This window comes from Heterodontus francisci, chromosome 4 (assembly GCF_036365525.1).
Source record: "Heterodontus francisci isolate sHetFra1 chromosome 4, sHetFra1.hap1, whole genome shotgun sequence".
Lineage (NCBI taxonomy): Eukaryota > Metazoa > Chordata > Chondrichthyes > Heterodontiformes > Heterodontidae > Heterodontus > Heterodontus francisci.
Window position 1 is genome coordinate 37,210,044 of NC_090374.1, and position 21,969 is coordinate 37,232,012.

The window sequence follows — 21,969 nt, forward strand, 5'->3', positions numbered from 1 at the left end:
CGAAAAGTTGGGGGCGAGCCCGCCTCAACCGGGCCTGGGGAGCTAGGCTGGGATTTTTCGCTCCCCAGGCCCTCAATTGGACTTGGGCGGGACCTCCACCATCTTGAGGCAGGAAGTCCCGCCTAATGGAACTGCCAGCCAATCAGCGGGCCAACAGCTCTCAGTCCCAGCAGCCCCACCGGGAGTGGTGGCCACTGCTGGGACTACACCCAGCCATCTGAAGCAAGATGAAGGATGGCCCCAGAACTCAGCTAAGATTTTGGGGCCTCGCTGGGGACAATCGGCCGGGCTCCAGCGAGGCAAGGGCAGTCGGTTTGTGGGGGGAGGTGGTAGTGTTGTACGGTGGGGGTGGTTGGGGCTTCAGGTGTGGCCCTCCGCAGGGCACAAGCATTCTTGGGGCCTTTGCCGTCTGCCTGCTGAGGGTAAAATACCCACAGCACGGGAGGAGGTCCTTAAGTGGCAGTTAATTGGCCACTTAAAGGCCACGATTGGCCTAGGGCAGGCGGGCCACTTCTTGCCGTCGCTGCCCCACGTAATATTGCAGTGGGGAGGGTCGGGAACGGTTCCACCCCTCCCCCCCGCCCCCAGCCACCCCTAGCCTCCCACTCAATTTTACACCCCCCACAGAGCCACCAGCTCAGGGGGGGCCGTAAAATTCGGGCCTTCATATGTGTTTCCAGAATTTGCTGCTTTTATTTTCAGTAGCTGAAGTGGTGCTTTGCCCTTTTAGCCCTCATCAGAATCTGTGCCTCCATGGAGATCTCCATTGTCCATGTCGACGAAACTAATCTTCTCCATAATGTAGGCACTTTGCATTCATACTTGAATGCAACACACCAGTCCCGCCCAAACACTTGCTGATATTTTAAAGTAACTTGAGCGAAGCAGAATTGAACTATTGTTCTTCTCTAGTAGCCATGTCGAGAGTGGCCCCCTAGAGCAAGATGTGTTATCAGTCACAGATACAACATGACCGACTGACTGTATGAGTTATGCTTTTATTCATTAAAGCAACCAAAATACTGGTTAGAGCCAAAATGTTGCTGTTGTAAGAGTAGGAGTTTATTTAAAATGAATACTATTCAAACATGTATTGTGTGAACACCAACATCAGTACTTTTACTGCAGCTGCTTGGCATCTACTGGTAAGTTGAAAACGCCCACTGCAAAGATACTGATTTGTCTCTCTTTTCCACCCTTCCTTCTCTTTGCATAAGGCAAATTATGCGCCCCTAGAGATATGCCATAATAAGCGTAAACTTGCAGTAAAAATTTAAGTGATGTGCAGGTTATAATGCAGTTTATTAGCTTAAAGCTATTTGCAAGTAAGTCATTGGGAGAATGGAGATATCTGTATGACTGGGTTGAGAATGAAGAGCGACAGGTAAGTGGAATGAATGGGGAATTCACAAAACAGTTCTATGCATGCAGAAATGGATACATTTTCAATTTAGAAATGAAAGTTGAGTAGTTTCTACAATGTGTTGACAATCTGCGATACCAGTGTAATGCCTGGACGATGAATTAAAAATCTCCCCTCTATGAGGTGGTTTCTATAATAGTACGGCAAAATTAGATACTCAAGAACAAGAATTTGCTTCAAATAGTTGATAACCAGAAGTGAGGCTTAGATTTGACCAAAGGTGATCTGTCTGAATTAAATGGGCACAAAATGACAGTTGTCATGTTGTTATGCCTTTGTGCTTATTTTTTTCAAAAGATAGAGTTTCCAAATACTAGAACTAGTTTGCCTAACTGCCCTGGAAGTGAAAACAGGTACTGAAGGAAGTCTGCACTTGCTGAGTAATGTCCTTCACTTTGAGATGATGAAACAATCAGAAGATATCAATGTTTTTCCACCTCACAGAGTAAAGAATTGCCTCAGTCAAATATATTGATACTCGACTATCATGGACTGTAGTCATTCAGTCAGTAGGAAGGACTGACAAGATAGCCAATGCTGGTAAATTATGATGACAATTGGTCATTTTTTCTTTTGTTCTGCTGTCATAATGGCCTTGAGGAGGATGCTGCAAAAGATCAGTTCATTTTTCAAGTGCAAAATCCAATTTTCCTACCTCAGAAATATTGATTTTATTGATCTTTGTTCATACAGTAAGGCAATTAGTGCTGAAGAGATTAAATTTTCAGGTCGTTGACCCTACAAGTGTAAAATTTTATTGAGTCAAATTGTTAAATTAGATCTCACCATCTAAAGCACATTAAAGTGAATTAGAGGGCCAGGGCTTGCCAGTCTCTGCTATTTCTCATCTCTTAGGCCAAAGGATGATTTCTTTTTTTCTTCCAGCGGACTGCTTCGACCCGACCTGTTCGAACCATGGCGTCTGTATCCACGGGGAATGCCACTGCAGTCCGGGATGGGGCGGTGCAAACTGTGAAAATTCGAAAACCATGTGCCCCGATCAGTGCTCTGGCCATGGGACCTACCTTCAGGAGAGTGGTTCCTGCACTTGTGATCCAAATTGGACAGGCACAGACTGCTCAGTGGGTTAGTAGACAGAGGATATCTTGCAAATCATCCCATAAGTGGTGAAATGTTGAGAGCCTTAATTCCCTGAGGGTCTAATGCAGCAGCAGCAGTATGCTTACTGAGTTACCCAGTGACCTGGTGATATTCATCATCAATGGATAGGTTACCTCAGCAAATCTATCTTTAATTGTAACAGTCTGCGCTGATTAGAGAATTCTGCCTTTTCGTAGGCAAAATATTTGTGGTGTGCAGGCGAGAAACTTCTTTATAGAAACAGCAACCAGTTAACATTACAATGAATGCTGTTTCAGAGTGTGGGCTTCACGATAAAAACCTTCCTTTGGATTCTTTCAATGGTGTAATTTTTTTTGTGATAATGAAAGATGGTCGCAAAATATTCCTCCAGTGGTTTAGTGGATGAATTCATCACCTGGCATGCTACTGAGGCACACAGATGACAAGGAGCTCTCTTGTGCTGAGCCTGCCGCTGTCAGCTGGGACAATTGGCCTTGTGTCTCTTGAGTTAGTGAGAGAAAAAAATTATGCAGCTTGGCTTCTTGTTCCTGATCACTGTCCAGTGAGTCTTGCTGGAATATGTGTGAGAGACAGGGTGAGGACAGGACTAGACTCAGGTGCAATGCCCTCTATCCTTCTCTTGTTCACTGTCAAAAGTTGGTACATTACAATTCACTATTTGGCCAAGATACTGAATGACAGCTCCTGCCCATGGAATTGTACACCAGCATGATTTTTTTGGGCAGAGGAGTCTTTATTGTGAACATGGCACTGGTTTCCTTTTCTCCTTATTAACATTAATACTCCAATCTAGCAACTACTTCTCAAGGGCATTAGGATGGGCAATAAATGCTGGCCTTGCCAGTGATGCTCACATCCCATGAAAGACACTTCTGGCTTGCATGCTAGGTGTTTCTGACAATGTCGCCTTCAATCTACAAACTTCGTAGTCACTGTTTGCAATTCTCCACATGCCAATGAATCTATCAAAATTCCATTATGGGAAAAAATCTGAGCCTAGTTGCAATTCTGCGTTGTTTCAAAGCAGTTCTCTTGCATTCAGTTTCAGTCGATGCTGGTAATATCCAGGCGACAACTGGATTATTTATTTTTACCAGCAATTTTTTTTCTGCTTGTTACTTAAAGTTTCCATTGAGGCGCATCCTTCAAAGATGCCGAATCATGTCAGTTGGTAGTACTCCCAGGTGGAGTCAGAAGGTTGTGGATTCAAGTTCCACTCCAGAGACTTCAGCACAACATCTAAGCTGTCCCTCTGGTGCAGTGTTAAGGAGGTGCTATCGTTTGGATGAAACATTAAACCAAGCCCTTGTCAGCTTGCAAATGATTCCATGGCACTATTTTGAAGAAGAGCAAGGGAGTTCTCCCCAGTGTCCTGCCGAATATTTATCTCTCAATCAATTTTACTAAAACAGATTTTTCTGGTTGTTATCATACTGCTGTTTGTGGGAACTTGCTGTGTGCAAATTGGCTGCCACGTTTCTTACATTACAACAGCGACTACACTTTGAAAGAACCTCAGTGGCGATAAAGCAGTTGTCTTTCCTTCATTAAGGGTTTTGCCTACAGTTCACCACACATACTGTCTGTAACATACTCAATGCATTCCCAGTTTGAAGAGAAAGACGCTCAGTAAAATTCCTTGCAGCACTTTGCAGGATGAAGCAGAATAACCCTACCTCCCTCTAAGCTGTTTGCTACAGTATTATTGGAAGGAATCTGCTTTCAGGTCATGCTCGCTGCTGGTGTCTTGATTAGTCAGTAGAAGCAACAAAAAAACGAGGCTTTGAAATTCGCTGAATTGTAAAATTATATGCTTTAAAAATTTATCTCCATGGTCAGATATGATGCTTTTTAAAAAAAGATTACACACAAGAAAAAGGAAATGGGTGAAGTATTACAAGTACAACAAAAACCAATTACTGCACTCAGAAAAGTTTAGCTGATCCCAACGCACTTAATTAATGGAAGAAATATCAATTAATCATAATATTGCTTGTTCAGGTGTCTGCATAAGGCGTCAACTGTGAGGAAATTAAGTGGTGTTTGGAATGAAAGGCAGAAACTGAACATATATAGTGTGAATTTCATAGTAAAGACAAGTGATCCTGTTAGAATATAAATCTTTCACTTCACAACTGAAGTCTGATGTAGACACCTGAACGATCAGCCTTATGATTAATTGAAAGTTTTTCCATTAAATGCGTTTTGAGCCCAGTAATTGGTTTTTGTTGTACTTGTTTCCCTTCACCCAAATCCTATTCTTGTGGAATTTTGGAAGGAGAACCTCCCAACAACTTGGATTATGGTTGGTGGTTTCTGTGGTTGCGGTGGTGTTCCTCATGCTGGTCTTGTTCATATGGGCATCGTGTTTCTTTCTGTGTTGAATTATTTGTTGCTTAATTCCAGATTTTAACTGTCTAATTTACAGGGTTTGTATCTCTGGTGTGCACTGACAGTAAATGGAGTTTTTGGAGTTACTTGCAAAGTCAGTAAATTAGGTGATAATTTAACGCAGGGCAGCATTCTGAATTTAATAGGTCAGACAAAAGCAAATCTACTTGGAAAGGTAACTTTGTGCAGAGTTGGCTATTGAGTTTCCATCAAATGATTTGCTTAAATTTTGACTAAGTTTGTTGGATTTCTTTTTTCAGCTTTATGTGATGTGATGAGTTGTGTGGTGTGTCTGGAGGCATAGATCTCTTTAAGGAGTAACTTAATATTGATCTATAGATGAGGTGGTGGATTCAGAAAACAAAAATACAGGTTCCTGAGTCCACATGGTATATCAGAGCTGACTATCAAGGCAGGAGAAAGATGAAAATACACTGAGCAGAACCTGGAATGACAGAAAGCCAGATGGGCTGAATGGTTTTTAATCAAGCTCCGACCAAGTTAAAATTGCAAGGAAGGAATCACGAGAAACAATTTACTTATCACAGGATAAATCCAGCAAATGGAGAGCCGGTGCAGACGCAATGGGCCAAATGGCCTCCTCCTGCACTGTAACAAAAAGATATATGTTTGATTATACCATATTTAGTGACAATGCAACGGCAACAGTAGTAAAGTAAGAGGACAAATGCATTCCTGTAGATTATGCCGCCAATCAGATGTGAACAATTGTGGCCACTTGACTGACAGTGATTTTGCCAGTAATATCTTCATTATGAGGCTCCTTTTGAATGTATCAGGAAAGCAATGACGGGAACAAGTTAATGGATGTATTACTCTGAACCAATATAGCTATCAATTATCCTCAATCCCATTTTTCACATTAAGGTTTAAAAGAGAATCTGATGTTGCTAGGGAAGGAGTTCAGGCCTGCGCTAAATGGGTAGATTCAGTTTTAGATTGCTTGTTGAGCTCTGCGTACTTCAGACAACAGATAATTGTCTATTTAAGCCCACCAGTTCAGCGCAGACCAGTTCCAAGTATAGCTCCACTATGGCACTTGTATGACGCTCCAGTCTTCCATGATGAAATTGATGCTGCCAAAACATTATTTGATCTTTGCACAGAAGACTGGCTATTAATTAGCTGCACAATTTCACTTCAATTAAATGAACTTCAATTAATAAGTTTGCAGCGAAGATTGACACGACTGTGCTTGAAGGTGGTGTGTTAAAGGCTGATAAACACCTTGGTGCTAATGAAAAATTGATTAGATTGATTCACAGGAGAAACAAGGCTCAGGATAAAAAAAACTTCTCCTCGCAAAGCCGAGTTAGTGCATTGCCGCACCGCGCTTCATCAGCCCATCCAAGGTCCTTTAATTAAAAGCTTGATTCAGAAGAGAGGAGAATATATGTATAAAGAAATCATTGGAAGGAATACAATGAACAGACAGTGTGTTCCCCGAGCACTGCGGCAGGCAGCGACTGATGAAGCTGTGACTAATCCCAGTTGTGCTGGATAGATTTTTCTCATCATTGTTTGCAGCAATAAGGGACTGCAGCCAATTTTTATTGAAACTCTTCTTTTAAATCATTCGGTTAGACATTTGACTTTGCTTTCATTGCCCCCTGACTGCTGCATGTAATAATAGTTTATCTAGGGTGGGGGGTGTGGGGGAATAGCTGATTTGGTTACTGAGCTGTGCACGCCAAAATGCTTTCCGCACACTAATGATCCCAACCATCAACTTTAAAGTAACTGTAGAGCTTCCCATTGGTTTACTCGCAGCTCATTGTCCATTGCAGTAGGGCCCCAAATCAGCTGGTTTGGTGGCCCATATAGAGTGAGAGGCCTACAGAACAATATGAGGCTCTCACACAAGATTACACGTTCTTTTGCAGACTGAAAATCCAACACACCTTTCATCACAAAGAAAGAATCCAAAAGGCACTACAAAATCTAAATGTTTTGATGAAGAACAAACTGTTCAAATGCGGTCCAAGACTTCTCTCTGGTAAAAATTGTAATGGACACAAAGGGATTGATTTTAACTGCTTCCACCAGGCAGGAACAGGGCAGTAGCTAGCGCCCCAATCTTCCCGCTACCGTTGTTGTGAGGCCTTCAGAAGAACCACCCAGGTGCCTGGCAGCAGCAGACAGGAGCCTCATTATGGTGTTCACATCAGAGTCCTAGGACATCAATAGGACTGTGGTGTCATTTTTGTACCAAAAAACAGAACTAATGCACATTGCTGGGCCCATCCAGTAGTACTGGCATGGCAACTGGCAACCTACATACTTCTGTCATTCAGGTAACACCTGGGAGGAGCACTAGGTTAGGTTTAGGTTAAAGTTCTTCCGACAGGGTAAGAAGCAGTAGGCATCTGCAGACCAGAAATGTTAACGCTGCTTCTCTCTTCTCGGATGCTGCCAGATCTGCTGAGTATTTCCAGCAATTCTTGTTTTTATTTATTATGGTAGCATTAAAGCTGTGTGTTCAAACATTTGCTAAGAAATTCGACTTCCGTCCAACCCAGCTCCACGCCAGTCTCTGCTGGCCCGAGGCCCAAGGCAAATTTGGCTTTGGCTTTCATTTAAATGCTGGCGGTGAGCTGCAACCGCTAAACATCTCTGCCTCCACCACCCCACCCCCATCCCTCTGCAATCCATAGGTTGGGGAGGACAGTAAATTGTTCAGCTTATAAACTCAGACAGTCAGCAGGTCGGGTCTTGGGGGGATGAAGTGAGGGGGGCTCGAAGGTGCTTGGCTAGGAGACATTTTTTTATGGGCCCAAGAGGAACATTCCTGCCTCCTATGGGTGCACAAAAATAAAAACTGACCGTTTCCTGAGCCGTCTTCAGTCCCTTTAAGGGTGGTCACTAGTCAGGTATATCATGCCTTGATCTAGCTCCACCCATTTGTGCCTGGAATTTGCATTTGGGGGTCCTACAAGCAACACAGGACCCCAGTTTCCATTCTTAAGGGGCCTAATGCCTGGATGACCAATCAGGATGTGATTGACGCACCTATGTAGCTATCAGAGCACCTCTCAGTGAGCCAGCAACATTATAACCGCAAATGATTCCACTTTTTTAATGTTCAGCTGGTGACTAACCACCACCAGCACATCAGCACGCCCATGCCTGTTTTCCTGGCTGATGTCAAGATACCTATTTATTGCACCAGTCCTCCATCCCCTTATTCTTTGACCCAGTAGAGCAAGACAGAGGCGAGCGACTGGTGACGAGGGGTACCCTCTTTATACCTGCCTTATGGACACTGCTCCAAATCCCAAGTTCGCCAGGTGCGTGGAAATAGAACCTGAGCCAATGGACCATTCGAGTTGTCATTGAGCAGACAACTGGAATGCTCAAACAATACTACTGCTGCCTGGACAGATCTGAGGGTTTTCTACAGGATAGTCGACAGTGTCATATATTGTGGTCACCGACTGCATTCGACACAGCTTTACAGAGCAACGGGGGTGCAAATGATGAAGACCTTTCACCATTTGATGAGGAAGACCCCATTGACACCCTGGATGGAACGGGAGTGTAGCAACTCCAGCCTTACAGCTCTGTCATTTTGGCATTAGTCAATCACTGTTGCTTCATCTGAACTGCTCCTTCCACTGACACTTCCTAAACAGTTACAGTTCTGAACACTGTCTTCTTCCAGTCATTCTTACCCTCTATCAAGTATTTCCAAACACTGACTAACATTGATATGTACAAAAACTGACATTGCAGCTTTCAGCAGGTATTATAGAACCAGCTTGCAGTCTGAGTCACAATTTCCAACAGTGTGACTTTTTAATGGCTTACACAACGGCCATAGAACATTATTACCCAAGGTTCCGAAGAAGGGTCACTGACCCGAAACGTTAACTCTACTTCTCTTTCCACAGATGCTGCCAGACCTGCTGAGTGGTTCCAGCATTTCTTGTTTTTATTTCAGATTTCCAGCATCCGCAGTATTTTGCTTTTATTATTACCCACATGTTGGCCCATAGTGCCTTTTGCTCTTTCAGTGGCTTCATCGTGGATGACAGAAAACTATCGATGCTCAGATGAGGGGCTTTGGCACACTTGTGGTCAGTTACCTCTAGGTCTCATAGACACCAGCATTTCAGCTGATGATGGGGCTGTGCAGCCCCACTGGCATCATGGTGGTCAATGGTTGAAGGGGATGGCAAGGGAATCCTGACAGAGAGCAACACTCCCACTCCTTGGAGCTGTGGCTCAGTATTCCCATTGATCCACAAGAAAGCAGACGGGAACAAATCTGGATGCAATTGAAGCCTCTGTGCTTCCCCAGCTTTAAGAAGGTGATGGACATGGTGAAGCTCAGAGCCTGAGTGGCACCTGTTTGAGCTTCATTCAAAGATGGTGATGCAGATTGCCATACAGTTGGCTGGCTGCAGCATCGATAGAGGTGACTACATGCTCCAAGTTAGGCTGCCGAGTGCTGATGCCGTGCACATTGCAGACTCCTCCATACTCGTGGTGCAGCAGCTCCTAGACAGGCTGTCCAATGCCTCAAACAGTTGTTGGTGTGTAGAAGTAATTACATAACCTGATGTGGGTTTATGCCAGTTATTTACAAAACCTGTAAATGTAATAATATAATTGGTAAGAAATAATTACTGTGCATTATGAAACAGGAGTATTTTTACATTAAAATAATTGGTTGCTTTTGACGGAAGAACATTGAGTGCAACTACTTTTCTTTACTCGTACACATTCTGTTGTGCCACACACAAGCTTGAATGGTTCATTATTACAAGCCTGATTTGGGGAATCTGACAGGACATTAATGCAGTATCTTGATCATCATACTTCCACAAGTATTAATTGTGCATTGATGAAATTCGAACACGCACTGACTGTACTGGGTCTATTTCTGTTCCACAGAAATTTGCGCCGTGGAATGTGGAACACACGGCGTTTGCCTTGCGGGTGCCTGCCGTTGTGAGGAAGGCTGGACGGGTGCAGCTTGTGACCAGAGAGCATGTCACCCTCGCTGCTTGGAGCACGGAATCTGCAAAGATGGCAAATGCGAATGCAACCAGGGCTGGAACGGTGAACACTGCACCATAGGTAGGCCCTTGGTAGAGAGTAGTATGAATTATGCCGTCTTGTACAGCAGAAATTACTGTGGTGCAGTGATGAGAATGTCCAGTGGTAACACTCATACTGTTTCCGATGCCTGTACATGATTTGATTAAGAGAAATAGCTGGAGATGGAGGAAGTGACATTATTCTTGCTTCTAATTTTCATGGAAAAACTCATTAAAGCTACAAAGCAGGACTTCAGAATGACTATCGTGGGCGGGGGGGAGTGGGGGGGGGAGGGACAGAATTTCTCCCCCTGTGTTCTACTAAAGGTAGGTATTCAGATATCTATTCTACATATAGTATTCTACACAATAGATTCGCAGTAATTCTTCCTTTGGCAGTAATGGTTGTGAAAGTAACTGTTAACCTCTGAGAAGGTACATCTGGACTATTATTCAAAGTATGTTAAGAAAGTAAAAGCCCAGGAAATAAACATAAATTAGTGTTTAGTATATTTAATACAGATATATAAGGAAACGTTTCTTTTCTCAAGGAGTGGTCAATGTTTGGAATAAGCTGAAAACAGATTTTTCTTTTAAGGAGCAAAATGCCATAGGAGCTGCCAAATTCAGGCAAACCCAGCAGCATTGAAGTAATGCTGATTGTTCCACTTAGTACCAGAAGGCAGAAAGAGGAGACTGGCACTGAAGCCACAGTATTGTAGGAAGCATCATATTGATGCCAGGGCAAGTTTGATAGTATAGCTGTTGTGGTGTACCTGGAGTAAATAAAGACAACCTGTGGGAGCAGGAGATCAAATGTGGATGGTCCAGGAGCGTGAGACTGGGTCACGAGCAGAAATCTCCATATATTGAAGTCTTGCCACATTAAACTTTTAATCAATCCCCCTTGGAACTTGCTATATCAAGACTCCAGTGTCTTTTGTCTCACTGTCTTGATATTTAATTCCATTAGCGCAGCATTATTTATAATTTTTAAGTAAGCAAACTTATTTTTAATAAAGTAATGAGGCAAGTGGGAAAAACAAAAATAAAGGGAAAATGTGAAGGCACACAGGTTATGTCAAGGGGAATTCAAAGAATGATGGTTTTTACAATGTTATAAAATTGCGTAAAATCATGTCTGTTATCACCATAACCTTTTGAGAAGGTTTTATCCTGAGAAAATTACACTGCAATTTTTTTCTCCTTCAATTTGCACAAATGTTTCTTAAAAGTGAGTCTGTGAATAAAGTCAAAGATCCTTTGCAAAGAGTGGTAGAAAATTGTGATTTGAGACTTCAATCAAGATGGTTAAATCTTCCTTTTTAACCCTCACAATAGCCCAGCAGGTTCATTTGTTGAGTACCTAAGACAAATTGCATTCAACATCCAAATACATACACTTTACATTCTCTATGATTACGTTTTGAGCCATCCTCATATATAGCTTTTAAAACCCCTAAATTGTTCTCCCTACATCATTTGCCCTACGTGGGCTGCTGCTGCACCAACATCTAGCTCCTACCGCTCCATGAATTTTAGATGTCTGCATCCCCAGCTTAACATGTTGAAAGTCCAGCACACTACACCACCGTCTCACTCACTGATTGATAATACTATCACATTCCAGAGTAGCAATTTATCTTTGTCCTTGCCAGTCCCCACACTCCTTATTTGGATGGCCTCCCATCTTCCACCCTCCATAAACTTAAGCTCATCTAAAACTCTGCTGCCCATGTCCTAACTCACACCAAGTCCCGTTCACCCATCACTGCTGTGCTCGCTGATCTACATTGCTTCCCAGTTAAGCAATGATTTGATTTTAAATTTCTCATCCTGGTTTTCAGATCCTTCCATGGCCTCATCCCTCCCTACCTCTGTAATCTTCTCCAGACCTACAACACTCTGAGGTTTCTGTACTCCTTCAATTCTGGCCTCTTGTGTTTCCCTGAATTTAATTGCTACACCAGTAGCGGCCACATTTTCAGCTGCTGAGGCCTTAAGCTCTGGAATTCCCTTCACCTCTCTACTTCTCTTTCCTCCTTTAAGATACTCCTGAAAACCTATCTCTTTGATCAAGCCTTTGATCATCTTCCCTAATAAGTGATTCAATGTCAAAGCACCTTGGGGCATTTTTCTATGTTAAAGATGCTATATAAATGCAAGCTGTTTTTGGGTATTGTTTCATGGGTGCTGGTGCCCTTTGATACACCAGCATTGTTAATGTGTGAGGTTGATAGCAAGTGTCAGCAAGTTGTTCAATTCAGGGGAGGGAGGGCATAAACCTAGGCCAGATCTTGTCTTCACTTGATGTCCACATTTCAACACTTCTCTGAGCTGAACACTGATTAAGAGCAGGTACCAGGATCAAATTGCCTCATCCTAATCCAGGTACATTCAGGTCAATTGTACTGAGATCAGCTAATATCTGGATAGGACAGGGGATCAAACCTGGGGCGCACTTGTGCTACTGGTTGGCCTTTACCCATTGGGGAAATGGTTAACAATATAACATTTGGAGAAGATCACTTTGCTGGACTTGGTGTGAAAGAAAGAAAATGGATATTTCAATTTCGTGGAATTCCTATTAGGAAAGGGAATACCAGTTCCAGAATCATGATAATGAAACTAATGGGAGGTTTGGATGAGTAGCCCACTTGGGCCAATGGTTTTCTCCTAGCCAAAACATTAGCAGGTTGTGAAAAGATTGAATGGAAATTGAAATTGCATTTCTAAGTCCACTGAAAGTGCTATCAGTTTCTGATCATTGTAATCTGATCCATATTGCACTGTAGCAGGAAACAGGCAAGTATACCTGAATGACATCTGAATGTATATGTATTATTCCATTACCTGTCAACTCCTCTGGTGAGCAGCACGTCCTAGTCTTAAACCAATTAAATTCTGGGAAAGCCAACCAGCATTCTCAAAATCCTTTATTAAAAAAAATGTTTTGATTCAGTGATAATCTTGTTCTGGCACTCACTTCCCGTAATGTCTTCAACACTTTCATGTTTATCGACCGACATTGATTTTCATGCTCGTGCATTTAGCCAATTCAAACGGGCACTTGCCTCAGGGAAATTCTAATTCCTTTAAGCTGCGTGCGAAGGTGATGCTGGGGTGGAGGGAGAGTGTGGGGAATACAAGCAGCAATCTGTTTTCATTCTAATGCTTCAATATAGTGGGGAACTGTCTCATTGACAAATGCGAGGGGCTGTTCTGGTTTCTTTTACAAAACTACAGCCAGTTGTGGTGTGTGATCCATCCATCCACATTAGTACTCAGGAGCATTCAGGGAGTTGTTGCATCCTGCATGTTTTGGAATTATATACCAGAGGTGTATTTTTTTTTCATTGCGTCCTTACTTATGTTCTTCACTTGCAACTACTGTTTGATTACCTTGACATTTCTTATCAAGCTAGCAAGGAGAAGCCTGGTAACGTATTCAAAAGCAATTAATTGGGATATCCCGGTTAGGATGAATTTCCTCATTTAACAGATCATTTCATTAAGCAGATCCTCTCCACACCAGTTTTAAGTGTGGTTGGGTCAATGAGAAAATGTCCCCTGTGAAGCTATCATTACTCCCCCTTTCCCAATTAGTACTCAGTCCGTGACATTCATGTCACGCACAGTCTGTTGAGTGGAAGTTATGGTTTGGGCTCCTTGATTTTATTGAATACGTTTTGAATTATTGGATGTTTACTGAATGATTTAATACACATGGTGCGTTACTCACAAGGGCGTGAAATGAATGTTAATGGAGGACTCATTCACTGCTGGTTGAACTTTCACATGACAGTTGGTGAGCTCGTCTTGCAGTTGAGCTATCTGCTGTGCATATTATGGAGTGATGGAACAATGGGCAATTTTCTCTCTTGCCCTTCCCTCCTCTCCTGGAGGCACTGACTCTTTTCTATGGATGTATAGTTCCACAGGCACTGATAGCCCACCGATAGCCCAATAAAGAGGCCATTATTCATTTGTTCGTAGGCTATTCACCAAGCTGGACGTGGTTCTCATTTAAACCCACCCATGTATTTTTCCAACAGTGATCTGGACAGGGCAATCCAGCCAAATTTCATCTCATTAACCCAGGCATGCTGAGATCAATTGTAGCACCCTGACTACTGGTCAAATGAGACCACCTAACTGAACATAGAGTGAAGCCTGTAAGGCTCATCAAATTCACTGGCTAGACTTGCTGTGCCATCGGAGATGGGATTATTTTTATTAACAACTGAAATGTTATAGGAGCAACGATTAAGCAATTATAATTTGTATAACATATTGGCAAGCTTGCTTCACGGCCACAGTATTCAGGGAAGGAGAATTTAGAAACATATAGTTGACCATTGATCATGAATATTCCATTCTCAAAACTATCTGATATGATTATTGTAAGAATCGGACAGTTCCCCAATACTAGGTTGGATAATAACTTCAGAAAATCTTAATGCCATTTCTGGGACCATTCATCTTGAACCTACTCAGCAATCCACAGAAATACTCCACAGGCCACCTCCAAAATATTAATACATTTTTGGGTAAATCCATTAGAGAGTCACTTTGGATTAACAGCCCCCACTATCAACATCCTGGCGGTTACCATTGACCAGAAACTGAATCAGAGCAACCACATAAATGCTGTGGCTACAAGAGCAGGTCAGAGGCTGGGAATTCTTCACTGATTAACTCACCTCCTGTCTCCCCAATTTCTGTCCACCATCTACAAGCCACAACTCAGAGGTGATGGAATACTCTCCACTTGCCTGGATGAGTGCAACTCCAACAACACTCAAGAAGCTCAACACCATCCATGACAAAGCAGCCCGATTGATTGGTACCCCATCCACCACCTTCAACATTCACTCCCTTCACGACCGGTGCACAGTGACACCAGTGTGTACCATCTACAAGATGCACTGCAGCAACTGACCAAGGCTCCTTTGACAGCACCTTCCAAACCTGCGACCTCTACCACCGAGAAGGACAAGGGCAAGAAATGTATGGGAACACCAACACCTGCAAGTACCCCTCCAAGCCACACAACATCCTGACTTGGAACTATAACGCTGTTCCTTCACTGTCACTGGATCAAAATCCTAGAACTCCCTTGCAAACAGCACTGTTGGTGTACCTACACCACAAGGACTGCAGCGGTTCAAGAAGGCAGCTCACCACCACCTTCTCAAGGGCAATTAGGGATGGGCAATAAATGCTGGCATAGCCAGCCATACCCACATCTGGGTATGGCTGGCTATGCCAGCATTTATTGCCCATCCCACAAATAAATACAAAAAAGTCAGACTAGCGACTGGCACGATGGCACCACTGTCCTTCATTCAGCAATTTCAGATGGATTTACCCAGAAACAGGAATGCAACACCAGTTGGATTTTGTCATTTGAAGTCCCACCTTTCTAGTACTTTATATTTTCTAATAATACAAACAAAAACTCTGAAAGTAGACAACAGGCCAGAAATAGAGTTAACATTTCAGGTCTGTGACCTTTCCTCGGAACTATTGCCAATGGAACAGGTTTTAAGCAAGCACACGTGCAAGGAAAGGCAGGAGGGGTGGAATGAACAAAAGGGGAAAGTCTATGAGGGGGAGGAAGGCAGGAGTGATTTAATGAACAGCAGAATCATTAATAGCACCAGCTGCCTGGAAAAAATGGGGGCAGATGTTACGATCTGAAACTATTGAAATCAGTGTTGACTCCAGAAAGACGTAAAGTGCTTAATCGAAAGATGGAGTGCTGTTGCTCTAGCTCCATTGGAATTGGGTAGCAGGTTGAGGACAGAGGGGTGAGAGTGGGATAGAGAATTATATTAACAGATGACTGAAGCATAGGAGCTACGATTAAGCAGTTATAAATGGAAAAAATATTGGCGAGCTTGCTTCATGGCCACCGCATTCAGAGAAGGAGAATTTGAAAACATATAGTTAACCATTGATAAAGAATATTCTGTTCTCAAAAATATCTGATATGGTTCTTGTAAGAAGCTTGCGGATTGGACGGAGTTGATCAGCAAAGCAATCACCCAATCCCCAGTGTAGAGGAGACTGCATTGTGAGCAGTGAATACAGTATAATAAATTGAAAGCAGTACAAGTAAGTCGCAGCTTCACCTGGAAGGAGTGTTTGGCCCTGGACTGTGAGAAGGGAGGAGATAAAAGGGCAGTTGATACATTGCCTCTGTTGGAAGGGGCGGGGCTGATGGAAGAGTGGACCGGGTGTCACAAAAAGAATGGTCATTATCTCTTATTTTTCAACCCAATTTAAGATCGAGGTCGAGAGGAATTACAATTGTTACAATGAACTTCAAATCCTCCCATTGTTACTGCAAATCATGACCCCAAGTAAGTGCCTTGTATCAGCTGTTATTAAATCCCCTGCCTTTGTGCACAGCAGTTCTCCAAATGGAGAAGCAAACAGCAGGCTTGTATTTTTCTGGGTTGACAGATCATCTTTTTCTCACGTATGAACCTTTGGGACATGTTCTTGAAATCATGTAGCAAACAGACGTCAGCAGGAGCTGCAGATAATGTCCCTGCTGTTTTCTTGGCTATTTTTTTTCCTTTACTGATTTCTAATGGAATAGGAATTTCAATGATGTTTGGGGGCGAGATGGGAGTGATGTCAATGTTAATTACGTTCCAATGATTTTGCCTAATTGAATGCATTAAACTGAGCCTTTCTCCAGTATAGCGTAACATTCTTTGCCTGAGTGTCAACTTACCTTAGCTTAATTTTTCATATAACTTGGTCAATTTACATGAAGTCTTTGCATTTCTGTTCTGGCCTGTCAACGTTGCTTTAAAATAAAAAGTTTTTAATGTCGAACAAGGGTGGTTGATACCAGCTGTTTGTATTGTCTGCCTGAAGCATTTTACTCGCGCAGTGAGATACACACTGCGACTCTTTAATTGTTAGTCTTCAGAAAGAACGTGGTCATGACTAGAATTAATATTTCGACCCACACATGTCTATGTACATGAAAAAATGATTGTTAAATACCAAACCCATAACTGTAGCTAAATGCCAGCTTTTTGTTTTTTTTTTATTTAACCCCCCTGTGGCTAATGGAAGCAAGAGTTTAGCGGTGTTTAAACTTCTCATTTCCCTCCATATATTGAGCACTAAAAATGATAGCGGTATTTGCTGCAGTTTATGTTTTGTCCCCCGAAGGTGCTTTTTGGTTTGCACTTGTGTCTGCCTCAGCACACTTGTTCCTCCAGAAAGAACTTTGATTTGAACAAAGTAGTTACTAGATGACAGCGATGAAACAGGACTGGACCAGTAGGGATCTCTTTTTAAACCATGTTGTCTACCTTAACGTGAGCATTGCTGTCATCAGAGAGGAACCTGTAAGTCAGCAAAAGTTTAAATACCTGTTTAGGAAACTTTCAAAGACGACAATAGCCAATTCTACCAGTCGTTTCATCGAACCCAGCACTTAGAAGAAATTTCTCCAGCACCACCTTCAAGGTAGCAATGAATGAGAAGAGAAACACTGTTGGCTCCAGACCACAGAAATTGTTCTTAATTTTGTTCAGAGAGAGCTGAGCTAAGTTACAACACTGACTTTCTAGATTTATTGCTGGATTAAAGGAGAACTTTTTCACGATAGGAACAGCTATACTGACAATGTCTCTCTCAGATCAGCTACTTGTAAGATTTTGACATCATTCTCACCCTGTTAAATTAACTGTAATTAAATCTGTTGAAACACAAATGATCATTCTACACCCTTTTGTTTTCTCAGGCAGTTGTCAAAATGCTGGAGATTACAATTTCTAGGGGTAGATTTTCCTGTTTCTTTGCCTTGAGAAGAAAATTGGCCTGGAAGAACAACCTAATTTTCCATCTGAAAATCAAATGGACTCTTTAAATGTCCTCCTCCCTGTCCCATTTTTTTCTATAACAGCTAATGTACAAAAAACATCACATAGTGCTTCACAAGAAGCATAATCAAAGAAATATGGACACCAAACCAAAGGAGAGTTGGTCAAATGTTTAGTCAAAAAGATGGGATTTAAGGGGCGGGTGTCCTTAAAGGAAGAGAGGAATGTGAAGAATTAGAGGGATTTAGGGAGGGAATTCCAGAGCACTGGGCCCAGGCAACTGAAGGCAAGGTCAACATTGGTGGGATAAAGGAAGAGGACATGCACAAGAACATTAGGATGAGAATTTTAAATTTGAGATGTTGGAAATGAGGGAGTCATTATAGGTCAACAAGCACAGGGGTGATGGATGAACAGGATAGATTACACTCAGCAGTTTCGGATGAGGTGAAGATTACAGATAGTGGAAAATAGGAGGCCAACCAAGAAAGTATTGAAATAATCTGGAGATGACAAAAGTGTGGATGATGGTTTCAGCAGCAGATCCCCTGAGGTAGGGACGGAGATGGGTGTGGAAGGCAGCGATGGAGGTGAAAGCCCTGGAATTATTTAAGAAACAGATGCTGCAATGGCAAAGGAGTCAGGAGAAGTGTAGGGTTATTCAGAATGGTTGAATTAAACTAGGCCGAATGACCTTCCACATTGCATTATGCTGGTCAGTGTGCTGTTAATATTAAATGAGTATAGTAGACTTTGGGTTAAAGGAACAGGAATTTATTTACAGGGGTCTTATCTCTAAGGCATCTACATTAACACTGAGCAATACAGGGTTCAGGCTCGTGACATCACATCCTGTGATGATGCTTAAGGTCTATAAACATAATCTACCCAGCAACAGCTTATGTACATTATACTACACTCATCAGTACATTGCCTTTGATCTCATGAAAAGGGATTTCTAGTTGTGTGCAAAGACCAATGTAATGAAGTTTTGACAATTATGGAAGATTTTGAGAGACCAAGTAGTTAAAAATTGTTTCCATTAGTTGAAGAATTGGTAGCCAGGGGAATAGACTAGATTGTCACTTAAATTACTATAGGGCCAAGTCAGAAACATTTTTTTTTATCTCTCAAGAGATATTAGAAACATGGAATGCTCTACCATAGGTGGTGAGTACTGTCATTTAAAAGAAAATTGGATATGTATTTGAAAAAGGAAGACTATAAAAGGACATGGGGAAACAGCAGGAAGATGGAAATCGAGAGCCCCAGCTGAAGAGCTAATACTGGCACAGACACACTATGCCAAATGTCCTCCTTCTGCACTCTAAATTCTATATTCCTTGTAATTCTTTAGAAGACCCTTTCCAAAGTCATGCTTTGAAAACCAGAGGAGATGTTGGAACCTAGAGCCAAGATAGCAACAGGCTGAGCTTCCATTGAATTTATCGGAGCTGTTCCTGAAGGTTCCAACACCGTGGACCCAGCTGCAGTGTTCATAGAGCCGACAGCATGCTCCATGGTTGACTGCATTGTCTCTATGTCCCTCTGGAATGCTGCACACAAGTTGAAGTTGACATTTCCCTCGTCATTAGAACCTGCTGAACTGAGTTTCATTCCCTAAAAGATGTGACATATAAATTCATTATTATCCTCAAAATGCCCCAACGAATGTCTCAACTATGAAGACTTTGAGCATCGTTTCTTCCAAATCTACCAAATGAGAAATTATATACCGGTAGTCAGCTTGTTCCTGCTTTCACATAGTCCTTATGGTTTTTCTTTATTTCAATTTTCAATACCTATTCTCTTTTCTCAGATAAGCTTTATATACAGGACTGGATAGGACTTCTTTGCCTGGTAAAATTCAACAGCTATCTGTCTATAACAATTTTTGTATTACAGTATTTGTCATATTACAGGATATATTACATACGTTGCATTACCTTTCATACTTCAGTATATAATGTATTATTGCATTACATATATCTGTTTCATTACAGTATATATCCCCTCCAAGTCACACACCATCCTTACTTGCAAATAGATCATTGTTCTTTCATAATATCTGGGTCAAAATCCTGGAACTCCCTACTTAACAGTACTGTGGATGTACCTACACCACACGGACTGCAGTGGTTCAAGAAGACAGCTCACCACCACCTTCTCAAGGGCAATTAGGGATGGACAATAAATGCTGGTCTTGCCAGAGATGCCCATATCCCAAGAACAAATAAAAAAAAACACAGGGCTTTTAAATTCATTCTTGGCATGGGGGTGGGGGGGTCGTTGGCATCCTTGGTTGCCTTCAGAAGGTTGTGGTGGGCGTTGCTTGCTAGGCCACTTCAGAGGGCTGTGAAGAGTCAATGTGCACAGGACTGCAGCCACATACAGGCCAGACAGGTTTCCTTCCCTAAAGGACATGAGTGAACCAGTTGGATTTTTTTGACAATCCGACAGCTTCATGGTCACTCTTTACTGATATCATAATTTTTTATTTCCAGATTTTTAAAAGCTGAATTCAAATTGTCAAACTGTCATCGTGGGATTTGGACTTACTCGAGCATCACTCCCTTTGCTGAGTTTATCGTACAGAGCAGAATCTATTGCAGTATTCCAAAATGTGCCATTTAGTTTATATTACACGCTACAGTATCTCTCATAGTATGGTATGCCAGTACTTGTTATTTTACAATTTCTATTACATATTACGGTATCACTCATAGAATAGCCTCACTACATATTGCAGTACTTTTCATGTTACAGAATATATTCCATATTACAGTATTGCAGTATCTGTCATGCTACAGCATCAATTCTGAATTCAGTTATTGGTGCCACTGTTAAATGAAGGAAAACAGCCTTGTAAGTTTCAAGCAATAAGTCAAAACTGATTCTGGTACAGTGATAGATTCAAATGAGGTGACAGTTGTAAATAAATCTGGGCTGATGTTGATAATAATGCAGGGTACGACCATGTATAGATATTAGTTTCCTTTTCAAGTTGATCTCTAAGATTAGCTGATAACTTTCAGGTAACAAAATTGCTCAATATATACCAAATAAAAATCATTTATTATAAATGTATCTGGTTTTGTGAAGTGGCAGAAATGTGTGATGAATAACAATTAAACGATGAAGAAACAGTGCTTGAGCTATTTAGTCAGATTTAGGGCTCAATGATTGAACTGAACACAGTTAATGTGTACCCACTTGTACATTATTACCATTTCATCATACCTATTAATAACTGACAGTGAGTAATCTGGGTCTGATGATGGGTTCCGTCTATTTATTTCCTTAATGGAGCATTAATGACAGTGGTTACTATTCATTGCAAAGATTGCTGTAAAAGTGAGGTTAATTGTTAATGAAGTTTCTTCACTGGCTATTCAGGAAGATAATTAACTAGAGGCTGGCTTTCAGATCTTGTGCATATTTGAAAAGGAAACAATTTTTGATAAATCTCCTATATTTTATTCACTGTAAGTCTTCACATCACAAAACAGATATACATATGGTGGAAAGGATGGAGAATAGAAGCACTAGATTGCTCCCAGTAGGAAAACAATGAAAACTGGGGAAAGATTAGAGATACTCGGACTCCACAGTATAGAAAGCAGGTAGTGTTAATCTGGAATGGCTTCAATGAGGTACATCAAGTATTATTAATAAATGGTATAGATAAAGTACACTCAGATTATGAGTGAGTTAGAAATGTCAGAACAGAGATCAGAAATGGAAATTAGTGAATGAAATTTAGTATAAATTTTCAAGGAGAAAGCCTTCTTTACGAAGAAGAATAAAAATGTCAAGAATGAGAAAAGGCCACTCCACCCTTAGAAATGGATTTCTCGAACATCCTAATTCTCCCTTTATAGCCCCACTTGCATTTTGAACATTGCCAATAACCTCCACTATGCTGCCTGGCAAATTCATTAAAATCAATATGAAGAAAACCGGATGGTTTCCATAATGAGTGGCCAACGCCTGATGTTTTGCACAAGAGTAATAAGTTAAAATAGCCCTATATTTCAGGGTTCTGGTGGATATGTGCCAAAGGACTGGAGAGCGGCCAATGTAAAACCATTTCCTTAAAAAGGATACTGAGCTAACCCAGGTAATTTTAGGCCAG

General features: G+C 41.7%; 1 protein-coding gene across 16 annotated transcripts in view; it reads left to right on the forward strand.

The window, feature by feature from the left end:
- Positions 1 to 21,969, forward strand: part of LOC137368959 (teneurin-3) — an 891,767-nt gene that overhangs the window by 745,084 nt on the left and 124,714 nt on the right. For 15 of the 16 annotated variants that reach the window (XM_068029337.1, XM_068029332.1, XM_068029334.1 and 12 more), the window contains 2 exons: positions 2,309 to 2,509; positions 9,836 to 10,021. In XM_068029337.1, the coding sequence (XP_067885438.1) occupies positions 2,309 to 2,509; positions 9,836 to 10,021 (387 nt within the window). The remainder of the gene's footprint in view (positions 1 to 2,308; positions 2,510 to 9,835; positions 10,022 to 21,969) is intronic. The other variant, XM_068029338.1, reaches the window with a different exon arrangement.